The 18007-nt window shown below is 36.2% G+C and overlaps 3 protein-coding genes across 4 annotated transcripts; 2 read left to right on the plus strand and 1 right to left on the minus strand.

Moving 5' to 3' along the window:
* Positions 1 to 3571: 3571 nt before the first annotated feature.
* Positions 3572 to 6117, plus strand: LOC108578351 (mediator of RNA polymerase II transcription subunit 17). The gene is made up of 8 exons (XM_017941670.1): positions 3572 to 3663; positions 3847 to 4026; positions 4099 to 4415; positions 4478 to 4687; positions 4759 to 4964; positions 5042 to 5614; positions 5686 to 5834; positions 5907 to 6117. Exons 1-8 carry the CDS (start codon positions 3575 to 3577, stop codon positions 6115 to 6117), a joined length of 1935 nt encoding a protein of 644 aa, XP_017797159.1. The 5' UTR covers positions 3572 to 3574.
* A 1034-nt stretch (positions 6118 to 7151) lies between these two features.
* LOC108578372 (gamma-secretase subunit Aph-1) lies at positions 7152 to 8382 on the minus strand. The gene is made up of 2 exons (XM_017941693.1): positions 7936 to 8382; positions 7152 to 7829 (listed from the first exon to the last, which is right to left on the minus strand). Exons 1-2 carry the CDS (start codon positions 8166 to 8168, stop codon positions 7346 to 7348), a joined length of 717 nt encoding a protein of 238 aa, XP_017797182.1. The 5' UTR covers positions 8169 to 8382; the 3' UTR covers positions 7152 to 7345.
* Positions 8383 to 8841: 459 nt separating this feature from the next.
* Positions 8842 to 16825, plus strand: LOC108577818 (DDB1- and CUL4-associated factor 6-like). 2 transcript variants are annotated; one of them, XM_017941029.1, is made up of 15 exons: positions 8842 to 9241; positions 9552 to 9706; positions 10587 to 10704; positions 10794 to 11108; positions 11183 to 11343; positions 11417 to 11588; positions 11671 to 11910; positions 11986 to 12373; positions 12460 to 12569; positions 12653 to 12727; positions 12800 to 12857; positions 12957 to 13094; positions 13588 to 13849; positions 13945 to 14050; positions 15606 to 16825. In XM_017941029.1, the coding sequence occupies exons 1-15, from the start codon at positions 9151 to 9153 to the stop codon at positions 15662 to 15664; spliced, it is 2448 nt and encodes an 815-aa protein (XP_017796518.1). In that variant the 5' UTR covers positions 8842 to 9150; the 3' UTR covers positions 15665 to 16825. The 2 variants fall into 2 exon arrangements, with proteins under 2 accessions (XP_017796518.1, XP_017796525.1); XM_017941036.1 differs by having other exon boundaries at positions 13597 to 13849.
* Positions 16826 to 18007: the final 1182 nt, after the last annotated feature.

The following is an 18007-nucleotide window of genomic DNA, read 5'->3' on the forward strand; positions in this document are numbered from 1 at the left end:
AGCCGCTATGCTCCACCTCCCAGAGCCTCCGTCACGTAGTCCGGTGAAAAATCATTAATAACTCATTAATTGGGATGATTTTACGAACTTTTAGAATTGAGGAATGTAGTGTGGACCTTCAGCAACTTTCACATATAGTTTTTAGCGTCCTAAACCCTGTCAATAATTAGTTATTAACAATTTTAGTAGATAGTGCTTTTTCGCGAATCGCTCGCGAAAAATACACAATGTTGCAAGAGGGGTAATCGCACATGCAACTTTGTTGTCGCTAATCGCTCCCGAAAATTGCACATTGTTGCAAACACGTTATCGAGCTTGCAACTTTGTTGTCGCCAAAATTGCACATTGTTGCACGACGCGCCGGTTTGCAACATTGTGCTTTTTTCGGGAGCGACTCGCGGCAACAAAGTTGCAAAACGCGATTCTTCTGTTGCAACTTTGCTGCCGCAAATTGCTCCTGAAAATGGCACATTGTTGCAAAACGCGTTATCGAGTTTGCAACTTTGTTGTCGCCAAATTTGCACATTGTTGCACCACGCGCCGTTTTGCAACATTGTGCTTTTTCGGGAGGGACTCGCGGCAACAAAGGTGCAAAACGCGATTCTTCTGTTACAACTTTGTTGCCGAGAGTCGCTCCCGAAAAAAGCACAATGTTGCAAGACGGCGCGTCGTGCAACAATGTGCAATTTTCGGGGGCGATTCTTGACAACAAAGTTGCAAACTCGATAACGCGTTTTGCAACAATGTGCCATTTTCAGGAGCAATTTGCGGCAGCAAAGGTGCAACAGAAGAATCGCGTTTTGCACCTTTGTTGCCGCGAGTCGCTCCCGAAAAAAGCACAATGTTGCAAGACGGCGCGTCGTGCAACAATGTGCAATTTTCGGGGGCGATTCTTGACAACAAAGTTGCAAACTCGATAACGCGTTTTGCAACAATGTGCCATTTTCAGGAGCAATTTGCGGCAGCAAAGGTGCAACAGAAGAATCGCGTTTTGCACCTTTGTTGCCGCGAGTCGCTCCCGAAAAAAGCACAATGTTGCAAGACGGCGCGTCGTGCAACAATGTGCAATTTTCGGGGGCGATTCTTGACAACAAAGTTGCAAACTCGATAACGCGTTTTGCAACAATGTGCCATTTTCAGGAGCAATTTGCGGCAGCAAAGGTGCAACAGAAGAATCGCGTTTTGCACCTTTGTTGCCGCGAGTCGCTCCCGAAAAAAGCACAATGTTGCAAGACGGCGCGTCGTGCAACAATGTGCAATTTTCGGGGGCGATTCTTGACAACAAAGTTGCAAACTCGATAACGCGTTTTGCAACAATGTGCAATTTTCGGGAGGCATTTGCGGCAACAAAGTTGCAAAAGAAGAAGTGCGTTTTGCAACTTTGTTGCCGAGAGTCCCTCCCGGAAATGCACAATGTTGCAAAACGGCGCGTCGTGCAACAATGTGCAATTTTGGCGACAACAAAGTTGCAAACCCGGTAACGCGTTTGCAACAATGTGCAATTTTCGGGAGCGATTCTTGACAACAAAGTTGCAAACTCTTTTAACGCGTTTTGCAACAATGTGTAATTTTCGGGGGACATTTGCGGCAACAAAGTTGCAAAAGAAGAATCGCGTTTTGCAACAATGTGCAGTTTTCGGGTGCGATTCGCGACAAAAAATTTGCAGACCCGATAACACGTTTGCCACAATGTGCATTCGAGAATAATACAAGTTAACGTTGTTACAAGCGAGAATGACGCTTGTAACAACGTTACATTCAAGCGTTGTGCTTGTAGTACGGTTTGCGTTCGAAATAACGCTTCTAATAATGTTGCAATCAGAAATAGAGATTCCAACAATGTTTGTCTTCAAAGATAACGCTTCAAGCAATGTTGCATTCATAAATAACGAGTACAACAATGTTGTGCATTCAACATTGTGCTTCCATCGATGTTGCATTCGAGAATAGAGACTGTAACAATGTGTGCATTCAAGTTTCAAAGATGAACAATGAAATAAAAGTATCTTGCTACTGAAAAATCACCGTTCGACGATATAAAAGTTCTTTTCCTGCTACTGCAACCGTATCCCACACCTCGATCAATTTGCAACTTCAACTCATACGGAAACAAATGCTCCGCGCAAACAAAACGTCATTATACATTCTCAACATATTTCTCCATCCCTATAAATAATCCCTCTACTGGAGAATTGTAACCTTTTGTAAAATACTTTTTAAACAGTTTATTTAATTTTGCAATGATATATTGTTTAAAGAATGAGTTCCCTGCTAAGGAAACGGACGTGGTGTGTAAGGGAGAGATAAATAGACTGTGAAATGCTGTGAAACAATATTGGTATATTGTAACCTTTTGTAAAATGCACTTTGTACAATTACATTTACAATAAATAATTGATTTTCTCACAAATAACTGTATATCTTCATCTCTCCTGATATTGAAATCTTTTCCTTGACTCCTGTGGTTGCCTGAAACCCTCCATTTTTAATTTAAACAAACGTTTAAATTGTTATTTAACGAGAAACATTAATTATTCTTCGACGAAAGTACTTGCAAATAAAACAGAAACTTTAATAAAGTGATATATTAATGAATTGACAAATAAAGCTGCTTTTTCCGCTTCGAACATTGGACTTGGAGAATTTTGACGTGTCTAAGAAGTGATTTACTTGCACTACTAGCTAACTCGCGGAAAAATTTCGAACCTCTGAGAAATGGTTGACTTGCACTACTGGTTTTGAACAAATGTCAAGGTCTGACTTATGGTTGACTCGCAGGATAGTTCAGAAATTTCAAAAATTGGACGTAAATCAGTCCATAATAAACTACCATCTAAATTGTTATTTAACAAGAAACACTAATCATTCTTCAATTAAAGTACTTGAAAATAAGATAGAAACTTTATTTTCGTATCTACATTATTAGTATTGCTAAAGGCATTAAAAATTTATTATAAATGTCAATTTTAAGCTACTTACCACATGCAATTATGCTCTAATTTACAATAACTACTGTTAAAAGTGAAAAATTCAAAGAATTCTCATTATACTGCAATCAAAAATATGAGAACATAATTGTTCTACTGCTGTTGAGAAATCGTCAAAATTCTACCGACGTAATCCAATATATAGAAATATCTCTATATGCGAATCAATAAAGGATTGACCTTTTATATCTGCCGACTTTAGCATTTCTGATGATTGAATTGTATATAATTTCTAAAGTCGCCGCTCTTTTATCGTAGAAGGCATAACATAACCTCTGATTTTTTACACGATCGGTATTTCAGAGCATTGGACATAATGTCTCATAACGTGTTTGGTCTACCCAGTACCTCGTCTATGGTTCAAGTTTCTGTTCCAACTTTGTGCTTTAATTTGAATGAAAACTATGAAACAGATATGAATAATACATTTGAAAAAAGTAGATTTAATGACAGTGATGACGCAATGCATTAAGGTCACCATTCTTTCTAGTTTAAAATTTATTTTTAACATTTATTGTAGGGAACTTTTTACACATTTAGCTGTTATTTATTCGTTGTAGTGGCAATTCTGCCTCAGGAAAACAATAATGGCGTATTCGGTGAACATTTCTGTGGAAGCACCGATCGAAAATCAAATTCAAGAAATCACATACGATGGCCAAGAAATTTATCAAGCGTACGTTGTTCGTTCATTTATCGTGTACCAAAGTGGAATGAACAATGATCAATAAATAGAATTAACATTAAGTGTATTTCTTATATTTTTCGCCTAACCTCGGTGTTAAAATAACGTTTCATTTACATTTTATGACATAACATATTATAAAATAATTAATTATAATTACGCACAACTTTTCAGACCTCTTACATTGTCTGAGAACTTGGTAAAAATCGCGCAAAAAATTGACTTTAGCAAAACCAATGGAGAGGATGTTAAAAAAGAAACTGAAGGTGGAGAAAAGGGTGAGGAGGACACAAAAGACTCAGCTTCTTTTCAGTCTTCCTTATGGCCATGGGATAGTGTTAGGAATAAATTAAGGTTGCATATTCTTATACATTTTAGATATAATTTTGTCATAGTAGAAAACTACAATGTTTACTTTATTTATAGGAATGCATTAACAGAAGTATGTGTATTAGCAGATGTTCTTGCAATAGCAAAAGAAAAGCATTACATGGTTCTTGATCCTGTGCCACAAGAGCCAGCAGAAGTGAAACTTATGATACAAGTGTATGCTAGGAAGAAGGCACTGGCTGGAGCTGCATCTGTCATTATGATGGGAGCTGATAGATTGAAGAACTGTCAGAATGAATTAGCTAGAAATAGATCAACTCCAGACTTTCACATTGAATTATTGAGATTGAGACAAAATTGGCGTTTAAAAAAAGTTTCCAATTCAATTATCGGTGATCTCAGTTATAGAACAGGTTTGTAATTATTTTTCATATCTTCAAATTGTTTCAGAATTTACTAATACAAAGTTTCATAGCTGGTTCTAAGTTTCCCCAGACTGGTATGTTTGAAGTTACAAAGGCAGAAGAGGAAGAAAAAAGTAATACCAGTCCTCCTGCATCTCCTAGTGCTAGTAATAACACTTCAGGCCAGACACATCCTCCAAACTCCAAGGCTTCTGCATTGAGAGTTACTATTCCTAGTGAATTGCAAGGTGTTGCTTACATAGAAGTACTATGTCAAAAAGGTAGGTACATTTCTTCGGTATATTTTTGTACAGTGTAACATTGACATTGGAAATATTGAATTTTTTCTTAGACCAGGAAGACCTGTGCAGTGCAAATATTAGTTTACTTAACAACAGTGCACATAGTTCTAATGCAGATATGCACTGGCAGCAAAAATTGGAAGCTGCACAAAATGTTCTTTTTTGTAAAGAATTGTTCAGTCAATTAGCGAGAGAAGCAGTACATTTACGCGCGCCCATACCTCATATGGTTGTTGGCAATCAAATCATGGCGACGGTAAACTTTTTTTTTTCGTTAATATATATTGCACATTTATGTTTACAGTATGTTGCACAAATTTTTTCCGATATTAGGTACTGCCTGGTATACAGTTAATCATCGGACTTTGTCACAGTACGGGAAACGACAAAAAACCATCCGCGCCTCCTCCTCATAAAAGTGATCACGATCATGTATTAGAACATTCGTTGCATCAACTTTTACGTGAAGTTCATCACAAAAATACTCATCATCCATTCCCGCATCCTTCTTCGGGCCCTCTCGGACCTAGTAAACGAAGATGCCTCGCTGGACCAACAGCTGCCGATAGATACGAACTCTTAGAGATGACGAAAAGTCAAACTCTCTTAGAACAAATTATTCAACAGGCTCAACATTACTTTATGCGATTGCGTACCGAATACGTTTTAGACACAATAGCGAAAGAAGTGAAAGATCCTTTGATAGTTTCTCATTGGAACGCATTAAATTCGCCCACGCAGTCTTGTGTAAAAATTAATATTTTAACGCACGGATATGATACCGTATGTCGAACGTCTCTTGTTGTCCATATAGGAGAAAAGTCTTTGAAATGTGTTTGTCGAGATGGTAGAGTGATGCATATGAGTTACGAACCTCAAGAATTACGGGACCTAATATTTTGTCAGGTAATTATACCTTTTTTTTTTGTCTTAACTTTTATTAAACATTTATACAATTGATTATTGTGTTATTACAGATTTATCAGCACCAAATAACAGCAGTACAAGCGTTAGCAAAATGTATGGGTTGGCAATTTTTAGCCAATAGTTCACATCTCGGTTTAGGTGCGGTAGAACCTTTAGGAAATGCTAGCAGTTGTATTTTAGCTTCTCCAATAGGCGATAGGTATTTATTAATTCTTATTCTTAAGTAGAAAATTATACGAGTTTTCGTTTAATATAATGCTTGGGGTTTTAGGATGATAGCTGTTAGATGTGAACCACAAACAGGAGTACAAGTTGCAATAGCTCATTCCCCTAGGAAAGATTTCTTCCCTGGCCAATTAGTAAGAGAAAGAAAGTGGGAAAATTTAGGTGGTTCATTCAAAGAAGTTCGATGGGACAAAATGGAGGGAAAGAACTTTTTAAATAAAATGGAATTACTTATGGCTTCCTTAACAAGCTCCTAGATATTATCAATGACTGATTAGGAATTCAGTTGTTCCACAGGGTGAAAATACGTGATCATGCTCTCAGATTTTATCTGGTATTTGATACATAAGTTTTTAAGTGTATAATTGAATGACACATGAATTTTTTCGAGCGATATCTCGTGACTGTGATTCATTTCATTCTCAAAGCTTTTTCTTAATAAAAACCGATTGAAGTATTCGTACATTTCAAAACATAATCTCGGCGTTGTTTTTTTTCTTGCCCCAAAAGAATTGAACTATTTCATCCTGTGGTGTTTGTTATTCAGAATAAGGATTACAATTAAATGTACCTTTAGTTGTACAAAAATGGTTTTTATTTGAATGTCATACGAAATGTAACACGAATCGAGTAAGAAACCATCACGAAATGGTAAGTGAAACGCAATGTCAAATATACAGATGTATATTAAACACCTAAATTACAATTGTTAATGTTATATACATACAAAAACTACTGAACAATTCCTTACGTATTATACGTATTATTATCGTTTGTATAACCTTTTTGAATAGTTTTGTTTTTAGATCTAAGGCGTGAATTGATGCACAAAATTTACTCTTCTCTGTTTTCATAGAACATGTACATTATATATGTATACATACATTCTTACATATGTACATTCACACTCGTTTTAGACTTCGTTTTTTTTTTTTCGTAGTACAAGATGATATTGCACAATTTCAGTACAATTAGATTCTGAATTGAAACATTATCACGTTTTGGTTATACAATTGTTTCGATGGGTTAAGGGACGGACTAGCAGCTTGACCAAAAAATTCTGTGCTAGAACGTATTACCATTCAGTACAACAAATTTTTTCGGGAAATTTTTTTATAACGGGATTGAACTGTATACTCGTAATACATGGAAAATATTGTTTGAATGTTAAATAATACTGATATACCAAAACAGATTTTCCTACTCATTTTGGTCAAGTATAGAAGTTCATTTAGTAAGTTCTAACATATTTTTGATCTGCAAGAATACATTCCTGATCATTGTTTGTCTGTTTTAATAATATCAAAGAATAAGATATGGTCTGTTAATTTAACATCATATCTTTTTACACATAGTGTATATCAGGGTAGTGAACAATCTCTTTATGGTTTAATATCTAAGGAAAAAAAACCATGCCATCTGTGATGTCCATTTCTGTTAAACACAACTACCTATATTTCAACTTTGTCATCAAAGTTTTTTATTTTACTGCCTCGAAAAACAGTGAGCTATACTTTGAGCTCTGCCACCCGCAACTTTGAATGCAAGTGCAGTTGTTATTATCAGAACCACATAAGCAGATAAAGTAGTAGCTACATAAGCTTGGTACACATTTAACAAGGTCATACATGACACAAACAAGTGTGAGCCAACGACCCAAATAACTTGTCCCCAATTTTTTCTATCCAGAGCAGCAAATAATACAACACCCCAAAATGTATGTAGCAAGATAAAGCAAAGGGTTGTAGCTGCTGATATTACAAAAAAGTACTCTGTGCCTTGTCGAAGTCCCATTGTTCCAGGTCCAACAGCATCTGCTAGGACATTGGCCAGAGCAAAGGCACCGCTCATAAAACCAAATCCCAAACCACACACATATGCAAACACATGTCTGCTCTCTGCTACAGCAGATGTTGTAACTTTATCTAATCCCTTTTCAGCTTTCCTCAAAACCCGGTACAACAAAAGCCTGTATAAAAATAATAAAAAAATCGAAGTGTAAATAATCTTTCAATGAAGTAAATTCAAAGAAAAATATAAAGAAACAACATAAGTTTGATTTTCATTGTAATTACCTGAATGCTTCTTGAAATAATACAGAAAACACGAGTCCAAATGCGAGGTGATTTTGTAGTGGCACCACAGCATACCAGAGCACCGACGATAATAATAAAGAAATGAGCCAAAAGAAGGCACTGGCTATTAGTATAATAATTCTGATGGGTTCAACCGCGACAGTAAATGTAAACATAGCTAATGGTGGGCCAAAAGCTAAAAAGGCACAACCAAAAAAATCCATAACTGTCATTTTTGCCGCGGATAGTGCCAAATCACTTTATGTTTGAGTACCACGCTGATCAGACCTCCTCGTAATGCTAAATATTTATAACCTTACGAAGCCTTCGCGCGGCTTGCACAATACTTTTTGAAGGGCACATTTATTTATTTCCCTCACTGATTATAGGAATACAGAAAAAGGGATAATAATGGAATCGAAGTCAAATGAATCACGATAGTGATGAAATCACTTGGCACACGCTCCGCAGAGTCTTCCTTAAAAAATGTAAACTCCTCGATAGAGAAGTTCGATATATCGATAGTTCATTTAATCGTCGAGATTATCATATAGGTTGTCTGGTGGACACTCATGAATGTCTTGATAAGGGCTTTAGTGAAAACCACCTTAATTAATTTGTCTCAGAAATTTTCGGTACAAATATGTACACAAATAAACGTTATTATTTCCATGTGAAAAAAAAAGGATGATTTTGAATAAACATATGGCGGGAAAATTCAATGAAGGATCTCCTGATTTAAAGATTCAGTCTTTCATGAAAAATGCTTTCTCGGGTTTCATTTTTAATTGACGTTGAACGTCAAAGAAGAAGGGTTCTTTAAATTCATGTCACGTTACTGTCGACATCGATTATACTCCTATGAAATGATCGAGTTCTCGCGCACTTTCTTCTCAGCATTGTGTGTGTACATTCGCTCAGCTGTTCTGGTCAGAGACGGTCGCAGCTCATCTGATTGCACAAATTTTCGAAGCTTTGGAGTTTATTTTTAGTACAAGTGCCATGTCGTTTTGGTATCATCCTCGTGGAGTTTTGCTGCGTAAGAGCATGTTGCTTGGCCTTTGATTCGGTCGATACGAAAAAAAACGTTCTGTCGCTGATTGACAGACTCGCGTTTGCCACTCACCGCGGTTACCAGAAATTTGACAGTAATCCGGGATCGATACGCGTCGCAAATTGACGCTTAATCTTCACCGCAATAGTTAAACTACGACTATGAAGAAGACACGTTCAAATATTTTTCGTGACATTTATTATCAACCGTACAATGACTGCACCAGGATGAAGCTTTACTCCAGCAGTAAAGGTATTTCGAACGATATGTTTTGAAGCGAAAATGTGATAACGTTATTTTGGTGAAGTGTAACTGTGTAAGATAAAAATGTTTTTTTTTTTTTTAATTTTAACGAACGTCAATTGAATTGGAACGTATTATCGAGAATTGAGTAATGTTGCGATGATGTAAAAGAAAAAAGTCTTATAATAGACATTTGTAAAATCTTTTTTTATTAGATAAGAACGGTTATATTGTAATCAAACAAAATGACAGATATAATATCTTTAGAATTTTTTTGCATTTCCTCATAAGTGATTACTTTTTTATAAATGCATTCTAGCAAGCCTTCAAATGATACAACGTATGGCATTACTAAAGAGATTAAAAGTTCATAACGGTTGTGTAAACTCTGTTTGTTGGAATGCTACTGGAGAACTGATATTATCTGGTAGTGATGATCAACACCTTGTTCTTACAAATGCTTATAATTATGAGGTAAGTGTTTATAGTTATTAATACATGTTTTCACAGATTTAATTGAATTAGAAGGTTGCTTGAAGAAGAGGACAATCATTGTCTATAGTTTGAAACCCTACAAAAAGTTCACAATTTTAATATAATAATATAATTGTTTTTTTCTTGTTCTGTTATACACATGTGTTAATTTCAAATATATTCATGTATCTTGTAAAATTCTGTGCCAAAGTTATTTATATTTTTACCCTTGACAGAGCAAGTTTAAGAGACTTGCATGTGTGTTTCTTTGTTCCTTAATACATTGTCAATATTTTATTTCATCTTTGTTTTCATTTTTATGTATTAACACAAAATCTTTGTATGCCTTGTATTTATTTTGGTTTACCTGATTACATTGAATTTATCATGACTACTTAATGTTATTATATTGTCATGCTATTATAAATATGTTATAAATATACTTCTACATCATAGGATAAAATTGTTCCTCATACCTCAGATTAGTATCTTTGTAGAAAGTTGTCTGTTATGATTTATACATCAAAAATCTATTACATAAGGTCAAATAGCACCAAATTCTACTAAAAGGAAGTTCATTTGAAAGTTTCATTGGCAATAAACCTTTTTCAAGGAAATATCACAGATGGTTAATTCTAGTCAAGGTCTAACATTGACATAGATAGAAATGTAGAAGCTTTGCCAAATGAACAAAAACCTTTATGTGCAGTGCATGTAGAGCTAATTTTATCATCTAAAGTCATCAGTCTAGAACTATCTTCCTAATTAAAGAGGATAAGAAGTTCTATATATTTTATATCATAGGGAAATGAATGTTAAAATATTTACTAATTAGAGATCAACAAGAAATTTCTTCCAAGTTATTACTTCTCAATTACAGGTGTTGACAGACTACAAGACCAGTCATAGAGCAAATATATTTAGTGCAAAGTTTCTGCCTAATAGTGGAGATCACCAGATAGTTTCATGTAGTGGTGATGGCATTATTTTGTATACAGGTGAAGATTCAATGATCTTCTACTAAGTATAATAACAGACTGGTACAACTTTACATGATTTATGACTCTAAATTCTTTGACACTTACAGATTTAATGAGAAGGACAAACACATTTCATAATCAATTTAATTGTCACAGTGGCACTACTTATGAAATAGCAACAATACCTGGTGAACCACATAATTTCCTAAGTTGTGGAGAGGATGGAACAGTGAGATGGTTTGATCTTAGGATAAAAGATAAGTGCAATGCCTCAAGATGCACAGAGGATATACTAATCTCATGTAAAAGAGCTGTAACAGCTCTGTCTGTGAATCTTGTTTCACCCCATCAAATAGCAATAGGTTGTTCTGATAGTACTGTTAGAATATTTGATAGAAGAACACTTGGAACACCAGCCACTGGTAATTTTAATGCTTGCAACAGCTGAGAATAATTTGATGCACAGGAAAAATGAAAAAGGGAAATTATTTTGTAGGATGGACAGATGCACCTGGAGCAGTGAGGGTATTATGCAGTTTCACTGTTCCAGAATTCGAAGGAAATTCCTATAGGATAACATCTGTGAATTACAGTCCAGATGGACAAGATGTTCTTGTTAGTTATAGTAGTGACCACCTTTACCTGTTCAATGTGAAGGTACAAGAAACATCCTCTTTTCAGAATAACCATGTGTTTTACATTCGGTTATAAAATCGATCATTTTATTTAGGACCAAGCTAGTGTACAGTTAAAAAAAGAAATCGCGGTTGGAAAGGGAGAGGGTAAGAAACAAAGGTTACGCTCGTCATTACCAGTACGTAGATTAAGACTTAGAGGGGACTGGTCTGATACTGGTCCTGATGCTCGACCCGAATGCGAAAGTGGTCGACTTAGCGCTACAGGTACTTGGAAATTACACGTTCTCGCTATTTTTACCTTCACCAAGTAACGTGTATACTTATATACATATATTCGTGTTTTTAGAAATTGCTCACGCTAGACCCGTTCTTCATACTTCGTTGATGCAGAGAATGACGGATGTTCTTAGCAGAATGTTAAATGACCCAGCCACTAGAGCCGCGTTGTGTGGTGGTGAAGGTAGTTTGGAAGGTGTGATCGATCATCAAGATAACGCCCAAAATAGCAACGAAAGTATCGCGGAATCTAGCGAGGAAAGAAACAACGAATCGGAAGGAGCCTCGGCTCAGATTAATCAAGAAGCAGGTATTTATTTATATCTTATTTGAAGTTGCCTGATTTTTATCGGATTATCGCGGTAATAATCGAAACGTTACGCAGCTGTTTCAGAGCAACAAACGGATAGAACGGACGGTCCGAGTTGCAGCGGCCTGCAAAGTAAACCCGGAACGAGTCGTTCCACGGAAATGAACGAGGAAACGCAATGCAATGAAGCTATGACTTCGAATCAAACGACTGACGAGAGTTCGCCGGTTGAATGCAAATCACATGTTCCTATGGAAACTGAATCTAGTCAAATAGAAACACAGACGTGTTCTGTGCAACCGTGTTCATCGCGTACTATGGATAAAACCAGTGATGCCCCAGAGGACGATCAGAGTAGTAACGATGATTCCCCGTGTAGCAGTATGGAGAATAAACAGGAGGGGCACATGATGGAAAATCTTCAAGATAGACTGACAAAAATGAGAGTCGGGTTCCTCGAAAAGTATGATATCCAAAAAAGAGTACTACTAAATGAGTTAGATTGCCACCTCGATCGGATATCTTTATTCGTTCGCGTTTTACTTACAGACATGGTAGTGAACCTGCTGTGAATTTAACTTATACGGATAAAAGCTCTACAAGTGCAACGATATCTCTTGGTGTAGCCGATGAGATGATCCGTGATGGTTATCATGCAGGTAAGTGGTGTATTGTGTATTTTTAAACTGCTTTATAATTTGTTGAATTTGATTTATCTTGAGTAAAATGTCTTGTCGCACAGGACCTTCTGGAAGTAGTGGAACGTACTCGGGCAGAAATCATGACAAACACATACGATATAGTGATACACAAGAAAGTAAGTAGATACGGTACAACAAATAGGTGTACTTTCCAGAAGATCAGAAATCATGCGTTATCTTTTTGACAGAGACTGATGAAAGCGCTTTTACTGATAGCGATGACGAAGATATACAGCCTAGAGAAAGGTACGTTATGAACATTTAATGTTTTATAACTAGAACGCTTCTGCGTGCAACGTAAAGCACTCGAGCAAAAGAAATGTACGCTTGTTTTCGATAATCTAGAGTAAGAAGTTTTGCCGATAAAGAAAGGAACGAGGTTATCGGTAACTCGTGTGCGTGTCGAGGATCAACGAGCTTCGATGAAACGTGTGTAACGGAGCTTCGTGTGAAACAGAAATACATGGGGCACCGTAATGCCAGGTATACTATCGTTTCTCTGTTACATTGTGGTATAACTTTAATTTGGTGGTCTCCAACGATTAACGCTATTCAAGCACCAATAAATCACAAACTTTCAGAAGGCTATACATATGATTAAATCTTGTGACTAAAAGATTAACAACAATTTTGTATTGTCCGCGAAGTATCTTTAATTGGCTATATGTTGGATAATAATAAGAAAAAGAAAAAAAAGGGTGATATATGTCGTAGAGTATATTAGTGATTCTTGTCGTTGAAGATACCAATTCTATTTGTCGAGTTTGGTTCCCTGAAAAACCTTTATTCGTGTATATAACGTGTTAACTATTGTAAATTGTGTATGTAAAAAAAGTAACGTTTGAACCAATCAATCGGAAACCACAAATTGTTGACTCCTTTCTTTATTCCGAAAAAGCCTTCGAACGGTGTGGGCCATTTCGTATAAAGGCCGCCATATTATCTGATTAGTTGGTCTTCCCCCGTTTGACTCTAGTTTCTTTAGGACCATGATCAAAGAGGCAAACTTCTGGGGCAACGATTTCGTCATGTCGGGTAGCGATTGTGGCCATGTGTTCGTATGGGAGAAAGACACAGCGAAGCTGTGCATGCTACTGGAAGCGGATCAACATGTTGTAAACTGTTTGCAACCACACCCGTATCTGCCATTACTGGTCACTGCCGGAATAGATTACGACGTTAAGCTCTGGGCACCGATAAACGAAGAGTCTACCTTCGATGAAAAGTTTGCCGAAGATGTAAGTTCTTTTAAATTTGTTCGTTATTAAACGCGTGTGTGACGAAACAAAGAGTTTTAATGAAATGCAACATGTTGACACGTGTATATTTACAGTTGAAAAAGAGGAACGCAGTCATGTTGGAAGAGACCAAAGACACAATGACTGTACCTGCTGTTTTTATGATCAGAATGCTGGCATGTCTCAATCAGATACGCAGAGGTAGTGAAAATTTATAATAATACTTCCCAAGACCTTCCGATAGTACACTACACTAGTATGTTCAACGTAATTAAGAGTAACATACTGAAGAAATTCGGCTGCTTTTCCCCATTAACGTACAGGTATCGGAGTAAATAACGGTGTACAGAATTTTTATATGCCCCCTTATGTTTCTTCACGTTGTGAACGTTGTCTATAGCTTTTGTAATTCCACTGTGACATCCATAAATCGTCATCATACCTTGTTCTTCTTCTTCTTTTTTTAAACATTTTTTTTTTTTATTTTTTTTTCTTCGAAGAAATTACATGAAGTTACTTGTTTAGACGTACTACGTAAATATGTATATGTTTATTTACACATTCTGTGTTACACAGAATTTAAAAAAAAAAACAGAAAGAAAAGAAAAAAAAAATAAGGAAATGTTTCCGAAGAGGACAAAGCAAAGTACAAAGTCTTAGCTTAACATTTATATGCCATCGAGGCCAAGTATTAAAACAAAATAAATAAAATATAAACGGTCAATATGACGCTGTTAAACAATAACGATAATAAGGTTAAACGAATATTTTGTAATTTTTTATGCACAGAAAAAAAAAAGAGTTTTCCGAATTATTGTAGCGATGAAAATAAAGTTTTTAATCACAAACACAAGGAAAATATCTTTAATATATATATATACCAGGAAATGTGTGTTTTCAACGACGAGTGTATATTTCTTTTTCTATGTTTTTTAATTACTATTATCGTTAAAAGCTTATCGAGATACCGCGAACCGATAAAAAGAAAGAAATGAAAAACATTTACAATCGTGTTTTTATACACTAGAATAAATTTAAAACGGTGTTAATTCTTTATATTATAGCTAACGTACTAGGTCACGGTATGGGCAGGTGCAAAGATTATTTCATGTAATATGCATACCTATCTAATCTATATTCATCTATCATTTGAATATTAGATTTAATACTAGCGAGCACGTGAAACATTATCGAACAAGATTATGCAACACCATGGACTTTCACCATTTTGTCCATCTAGATGATCAATCATCTAGAATTATTTCATCCATTCAATAACGATCATTCTCTTCGATCGAAAAATAACAAAAATTCCAAAAAGAAAGAACCTATATGTATCAAAAATGTTATGTTCTCTTGAATGCTATACATGTTCACGCATAGTTTTTTTTTCTCTCGACACGGGGATCACCTTTCTAATCACGAAACTAACACTTTCTTTCCACTTATATAAATATTCTTCTAGAACTTTTTGTCTCTCTCAGAAACGTCGTAGACACAACGAAACAACAAAATCTTTATCCCCGAAAATTGTCTCCCATTTTTCGTGCTTCTTTTTTCAAATGTATCTATTTCAGTCCTTATTTCTTCGCGCCAGTAGAAGACCATTGAAAGTGTTGTGGTCCATAGAGCGTCACGTCTAGCATCGCCATTCGGTCATTTGTGCGCGACACCAAACAACAGTGTAGCCTATTGTTAGATTGCTATTCCACCAGTAAGAACGAGATATTACAGAATAATTCCGGTTCTTTTGTAGGACGCGGTCGGAACAGGAGGAGGAGCGGCGAAGAGACCGGCGAATTACGAAGTGGCTAAGCTGCTTCCGGCGATACTGTCGTCTGTGAAGAATCGAGATTTCAAGCGAACCGCGCGACACCAATTGGAGCAACCTTTATCAACGCTTCGCCAACTGATTAGAGTTCTGAGCTCTAGAGCTGGGGGGAAGGGGGGGGGGCCGAGAACGAAAAAAGAAAAAAAGAAGAAGAATTCGTATATGATTTACAATTTACGATGTGGCAAGAATGATTCTCGATTAATTGTAAGGATATTTAATCTGATAAGCTTTCGCGTATCGTATTATTATCGCGGCTAGAGATACGTCGAGTTTCTTTTCTTCTTCCACCGTCATTTTTCTTTCTGTCGCTTCGTTTCTTATGACTCTATTTATACAGCGTGTTTTACTTTCAAAACGTGTGTACATACCTCTACGTTGTTTTTTAGTGACGTTACTGGAATTGACGACAAGGTCTGCCTTTATTCGGAGAGGGAAACAGAAGGTTGAATATTTTGGATATTTTGTAACGGATTAGACACAGCGTCGGGTTCGGTTCTGTTAAGTGGAACCATAACTCTATTTTCGTAGGATGCAGGTAAAGTGCACTTATCGATCGATCGTTTGTCACGTTATTACGATTTTTGTTTTTATCGATTAATCGATAGTCTTTCAGAAATGCACTTTATTCGTGCCTCGTGAATCGAGCGAGCCTTAGTATGTGGATTTAATGTAAATACCAGGGTTCCATTTGAGAATCAGAACCTTGACATTCGGTTTACCTCTCTGACTTGTACGACTTTGTATCGCCAAATGAGCAATAAGCGTATGGTATACGTTCGATTTTACGTTTTGTGTATATTATTTTTAACGTCGACGAATTCGATAGAACGTATTATCGGGAAAAAAAGAATCAAGGACTTCTCTAATTTGCTAATTTTAACTTCTTTTTCTTTTTCGATCGTTTTGTCTTGTTACTTTTCTGTGTGACGAAATAACGAAGCTTAACGAAGATTAACTGATTATTATTATACTTTTGAGGTAACTTATTCACCGTTAGAGAACGTAGCAATCACCGCTAAGTTTTGTAGATTCGTTCGTTCAGTTTTGACGCAAACGTAGAGACACGCTTGTGACGTACGTACGCTTGCAAAATGAATGGACGAAAGAACACGATACCTGGTTCTTCTTACGGAATCTAGGCATTTAAATCAGAGATTCAGAGAATTTATTTATAATAAAAATTCTGGAGAACGCAAACATCATCGTCTTATTTCTTGCACACCTTCTCCTCTTCCAGAGTTCAATTTTCCTTTACTTGTTTCAACATTTATTCTAAACCGTCGATATATCGAAATATCGAGAAATCGAAAATTTAAAAAAAAAAACTGAAAAGGAGGTAAGTAAGCAGGTCTATTCGATAGAATTGGAAATAATAAAATAAAAGGCGTGATTCGTTCAACAACAGAGTCTAATTTAATAACAAAATATGAACGCTGCATTTGTAATAATATTAACCGTAATCGTAATAATCTTTAAAATAATAATAATAAAATAATAACTATGGCGGCGTACATAATCGTTCGAGATTAATCGTAATTAACATAGGTAACGAAACTCGTAATACCGAAAGTGAACGAAGCGTACGAGAAATAATCGCGCATTTTACAAAAATCATTTTGCGCGACAACGAAAACGAAATCGACGGGTTTGCGCGTGTTGCGAGGAGAAGAATATTATTCGTTGACGTGTGAAATGTGTGTTGTTGGACGAACCGCTGAAACCTGATCCCAGCAAAAACACGCGTCGAACAACTCGATATATAATCGATACGATATAAGCGACTTCGACGGGATTCTTCCGATGCATCGATTCGATAAGCTCGATAATGTTATTGAATATTGTTTTTTTTTATCTGTACCAGATATATACGAGTCATTGTCCGTATATACAGAGAGACGTAATAAATTGAGTAAATAACAGTGTATTTACATATATGTATATATATATATTTATATCGATTATTGGAAAATATTTGACGATCGATTAGCGAGTGTTTGCTGAGTTCTATCTGTGTGATCGACGAGTGTGTCGGCGGGAGGGAAGAGTGTTTCGACCGGGGAACAACGAACGTAAAGAGATTTCGTACAAAAAAGAAAAGAAGAACGCAGAACGCGACGATTACGCTTTATCTGTCGCTCGTCTCGAACATTGTTTTGCCCATCACTCACTCAAATTCAAACGTATGTATGTCGTTAAATATTTGCAATCGAGTTTATCTTGCACTCGGTGAACTGCACCGCTGCCTCGACTGTTTAATACTAATTACAATAGGACATCCGTATACTCGGTGGAAAGATTTTGTCGGGAATGTGAAAAATAACAAC

Source organism: Habropoda laboriosa, unplaced genomic scaffold, assembly GCF_001263275.1.
Source record: "Habropoda laboriosa isolate 0110345459 unplaced genomic scaffold, ASM126327v1 scaffold5, whole genome shotgun sequence".
In the NCBI taxonomy this organism is placed as follows: Eukaryota; Metazoa; Arthropoda; class Insecta; order Hymenoptera; family Apidae; genus Habropoda; species Habropoda laboriosa.

Excerpts from the sequence above, each read along its gene's own strand:
- LOC108578351 (XM_017941670.1), top strand. The coding sequence starts at position 3,575 with ATGGCGTATTCGGTGAACATTTCTGTGGAAGCACCGATCGAAAATCAA. Across the intron at positions 4,027-4,098 it reads AGTGTTAGGAATAAATTAAG|GAATGCATTAACAGAAGTAT; the intron begins GTTGCATATTCT and ends CTTTATTTATAG. Across the intron at positions 5,615-5,685 it reads GGGACCTAATATTTTGTCAG|ATTTATCAGCACCAAATAAC; the intron begins GTAATTATACCT and ends GTGTTATTACAG.
- LOC108578372 (XM_017941693.1), bottom strand. The coding sequence starts at position 8,168 with ATGACAGTTATGGATTTTTTTGGTTGTGCCTTTTTAGCTTTTGGCCCA. Across the intron at positions 7,830-7,935 it reads TTATTTCAAGAAGCATTCAG|GCTTTTGTTGTACCGGGTTT; the intron begins GTAATTACAATG and ends ATTTTTATACAG.
- LOC108577818 (XM_017941029.1), top strand. The coding sequence starts at position 9,151 with ATGAAGAAGACACGTTCAAATATTTTTCGTGACATTTATTATCAACCG. Across the intron at positions 11,109-11,182 it reads ACTTGGAACACCAGCCACTG|GATGGACAGATGCACCTGGA; the intron begins GTAATTTTAATG and ends ATTATTTTGTAG. Across the intron at positions 13,095-13,587 it reads ATGGGGCACCGTAATGCCAG|TTTCTTTAGGACCATGATCA; the intron begins GTATACTATCGT and ends GTTTGACTCTAG.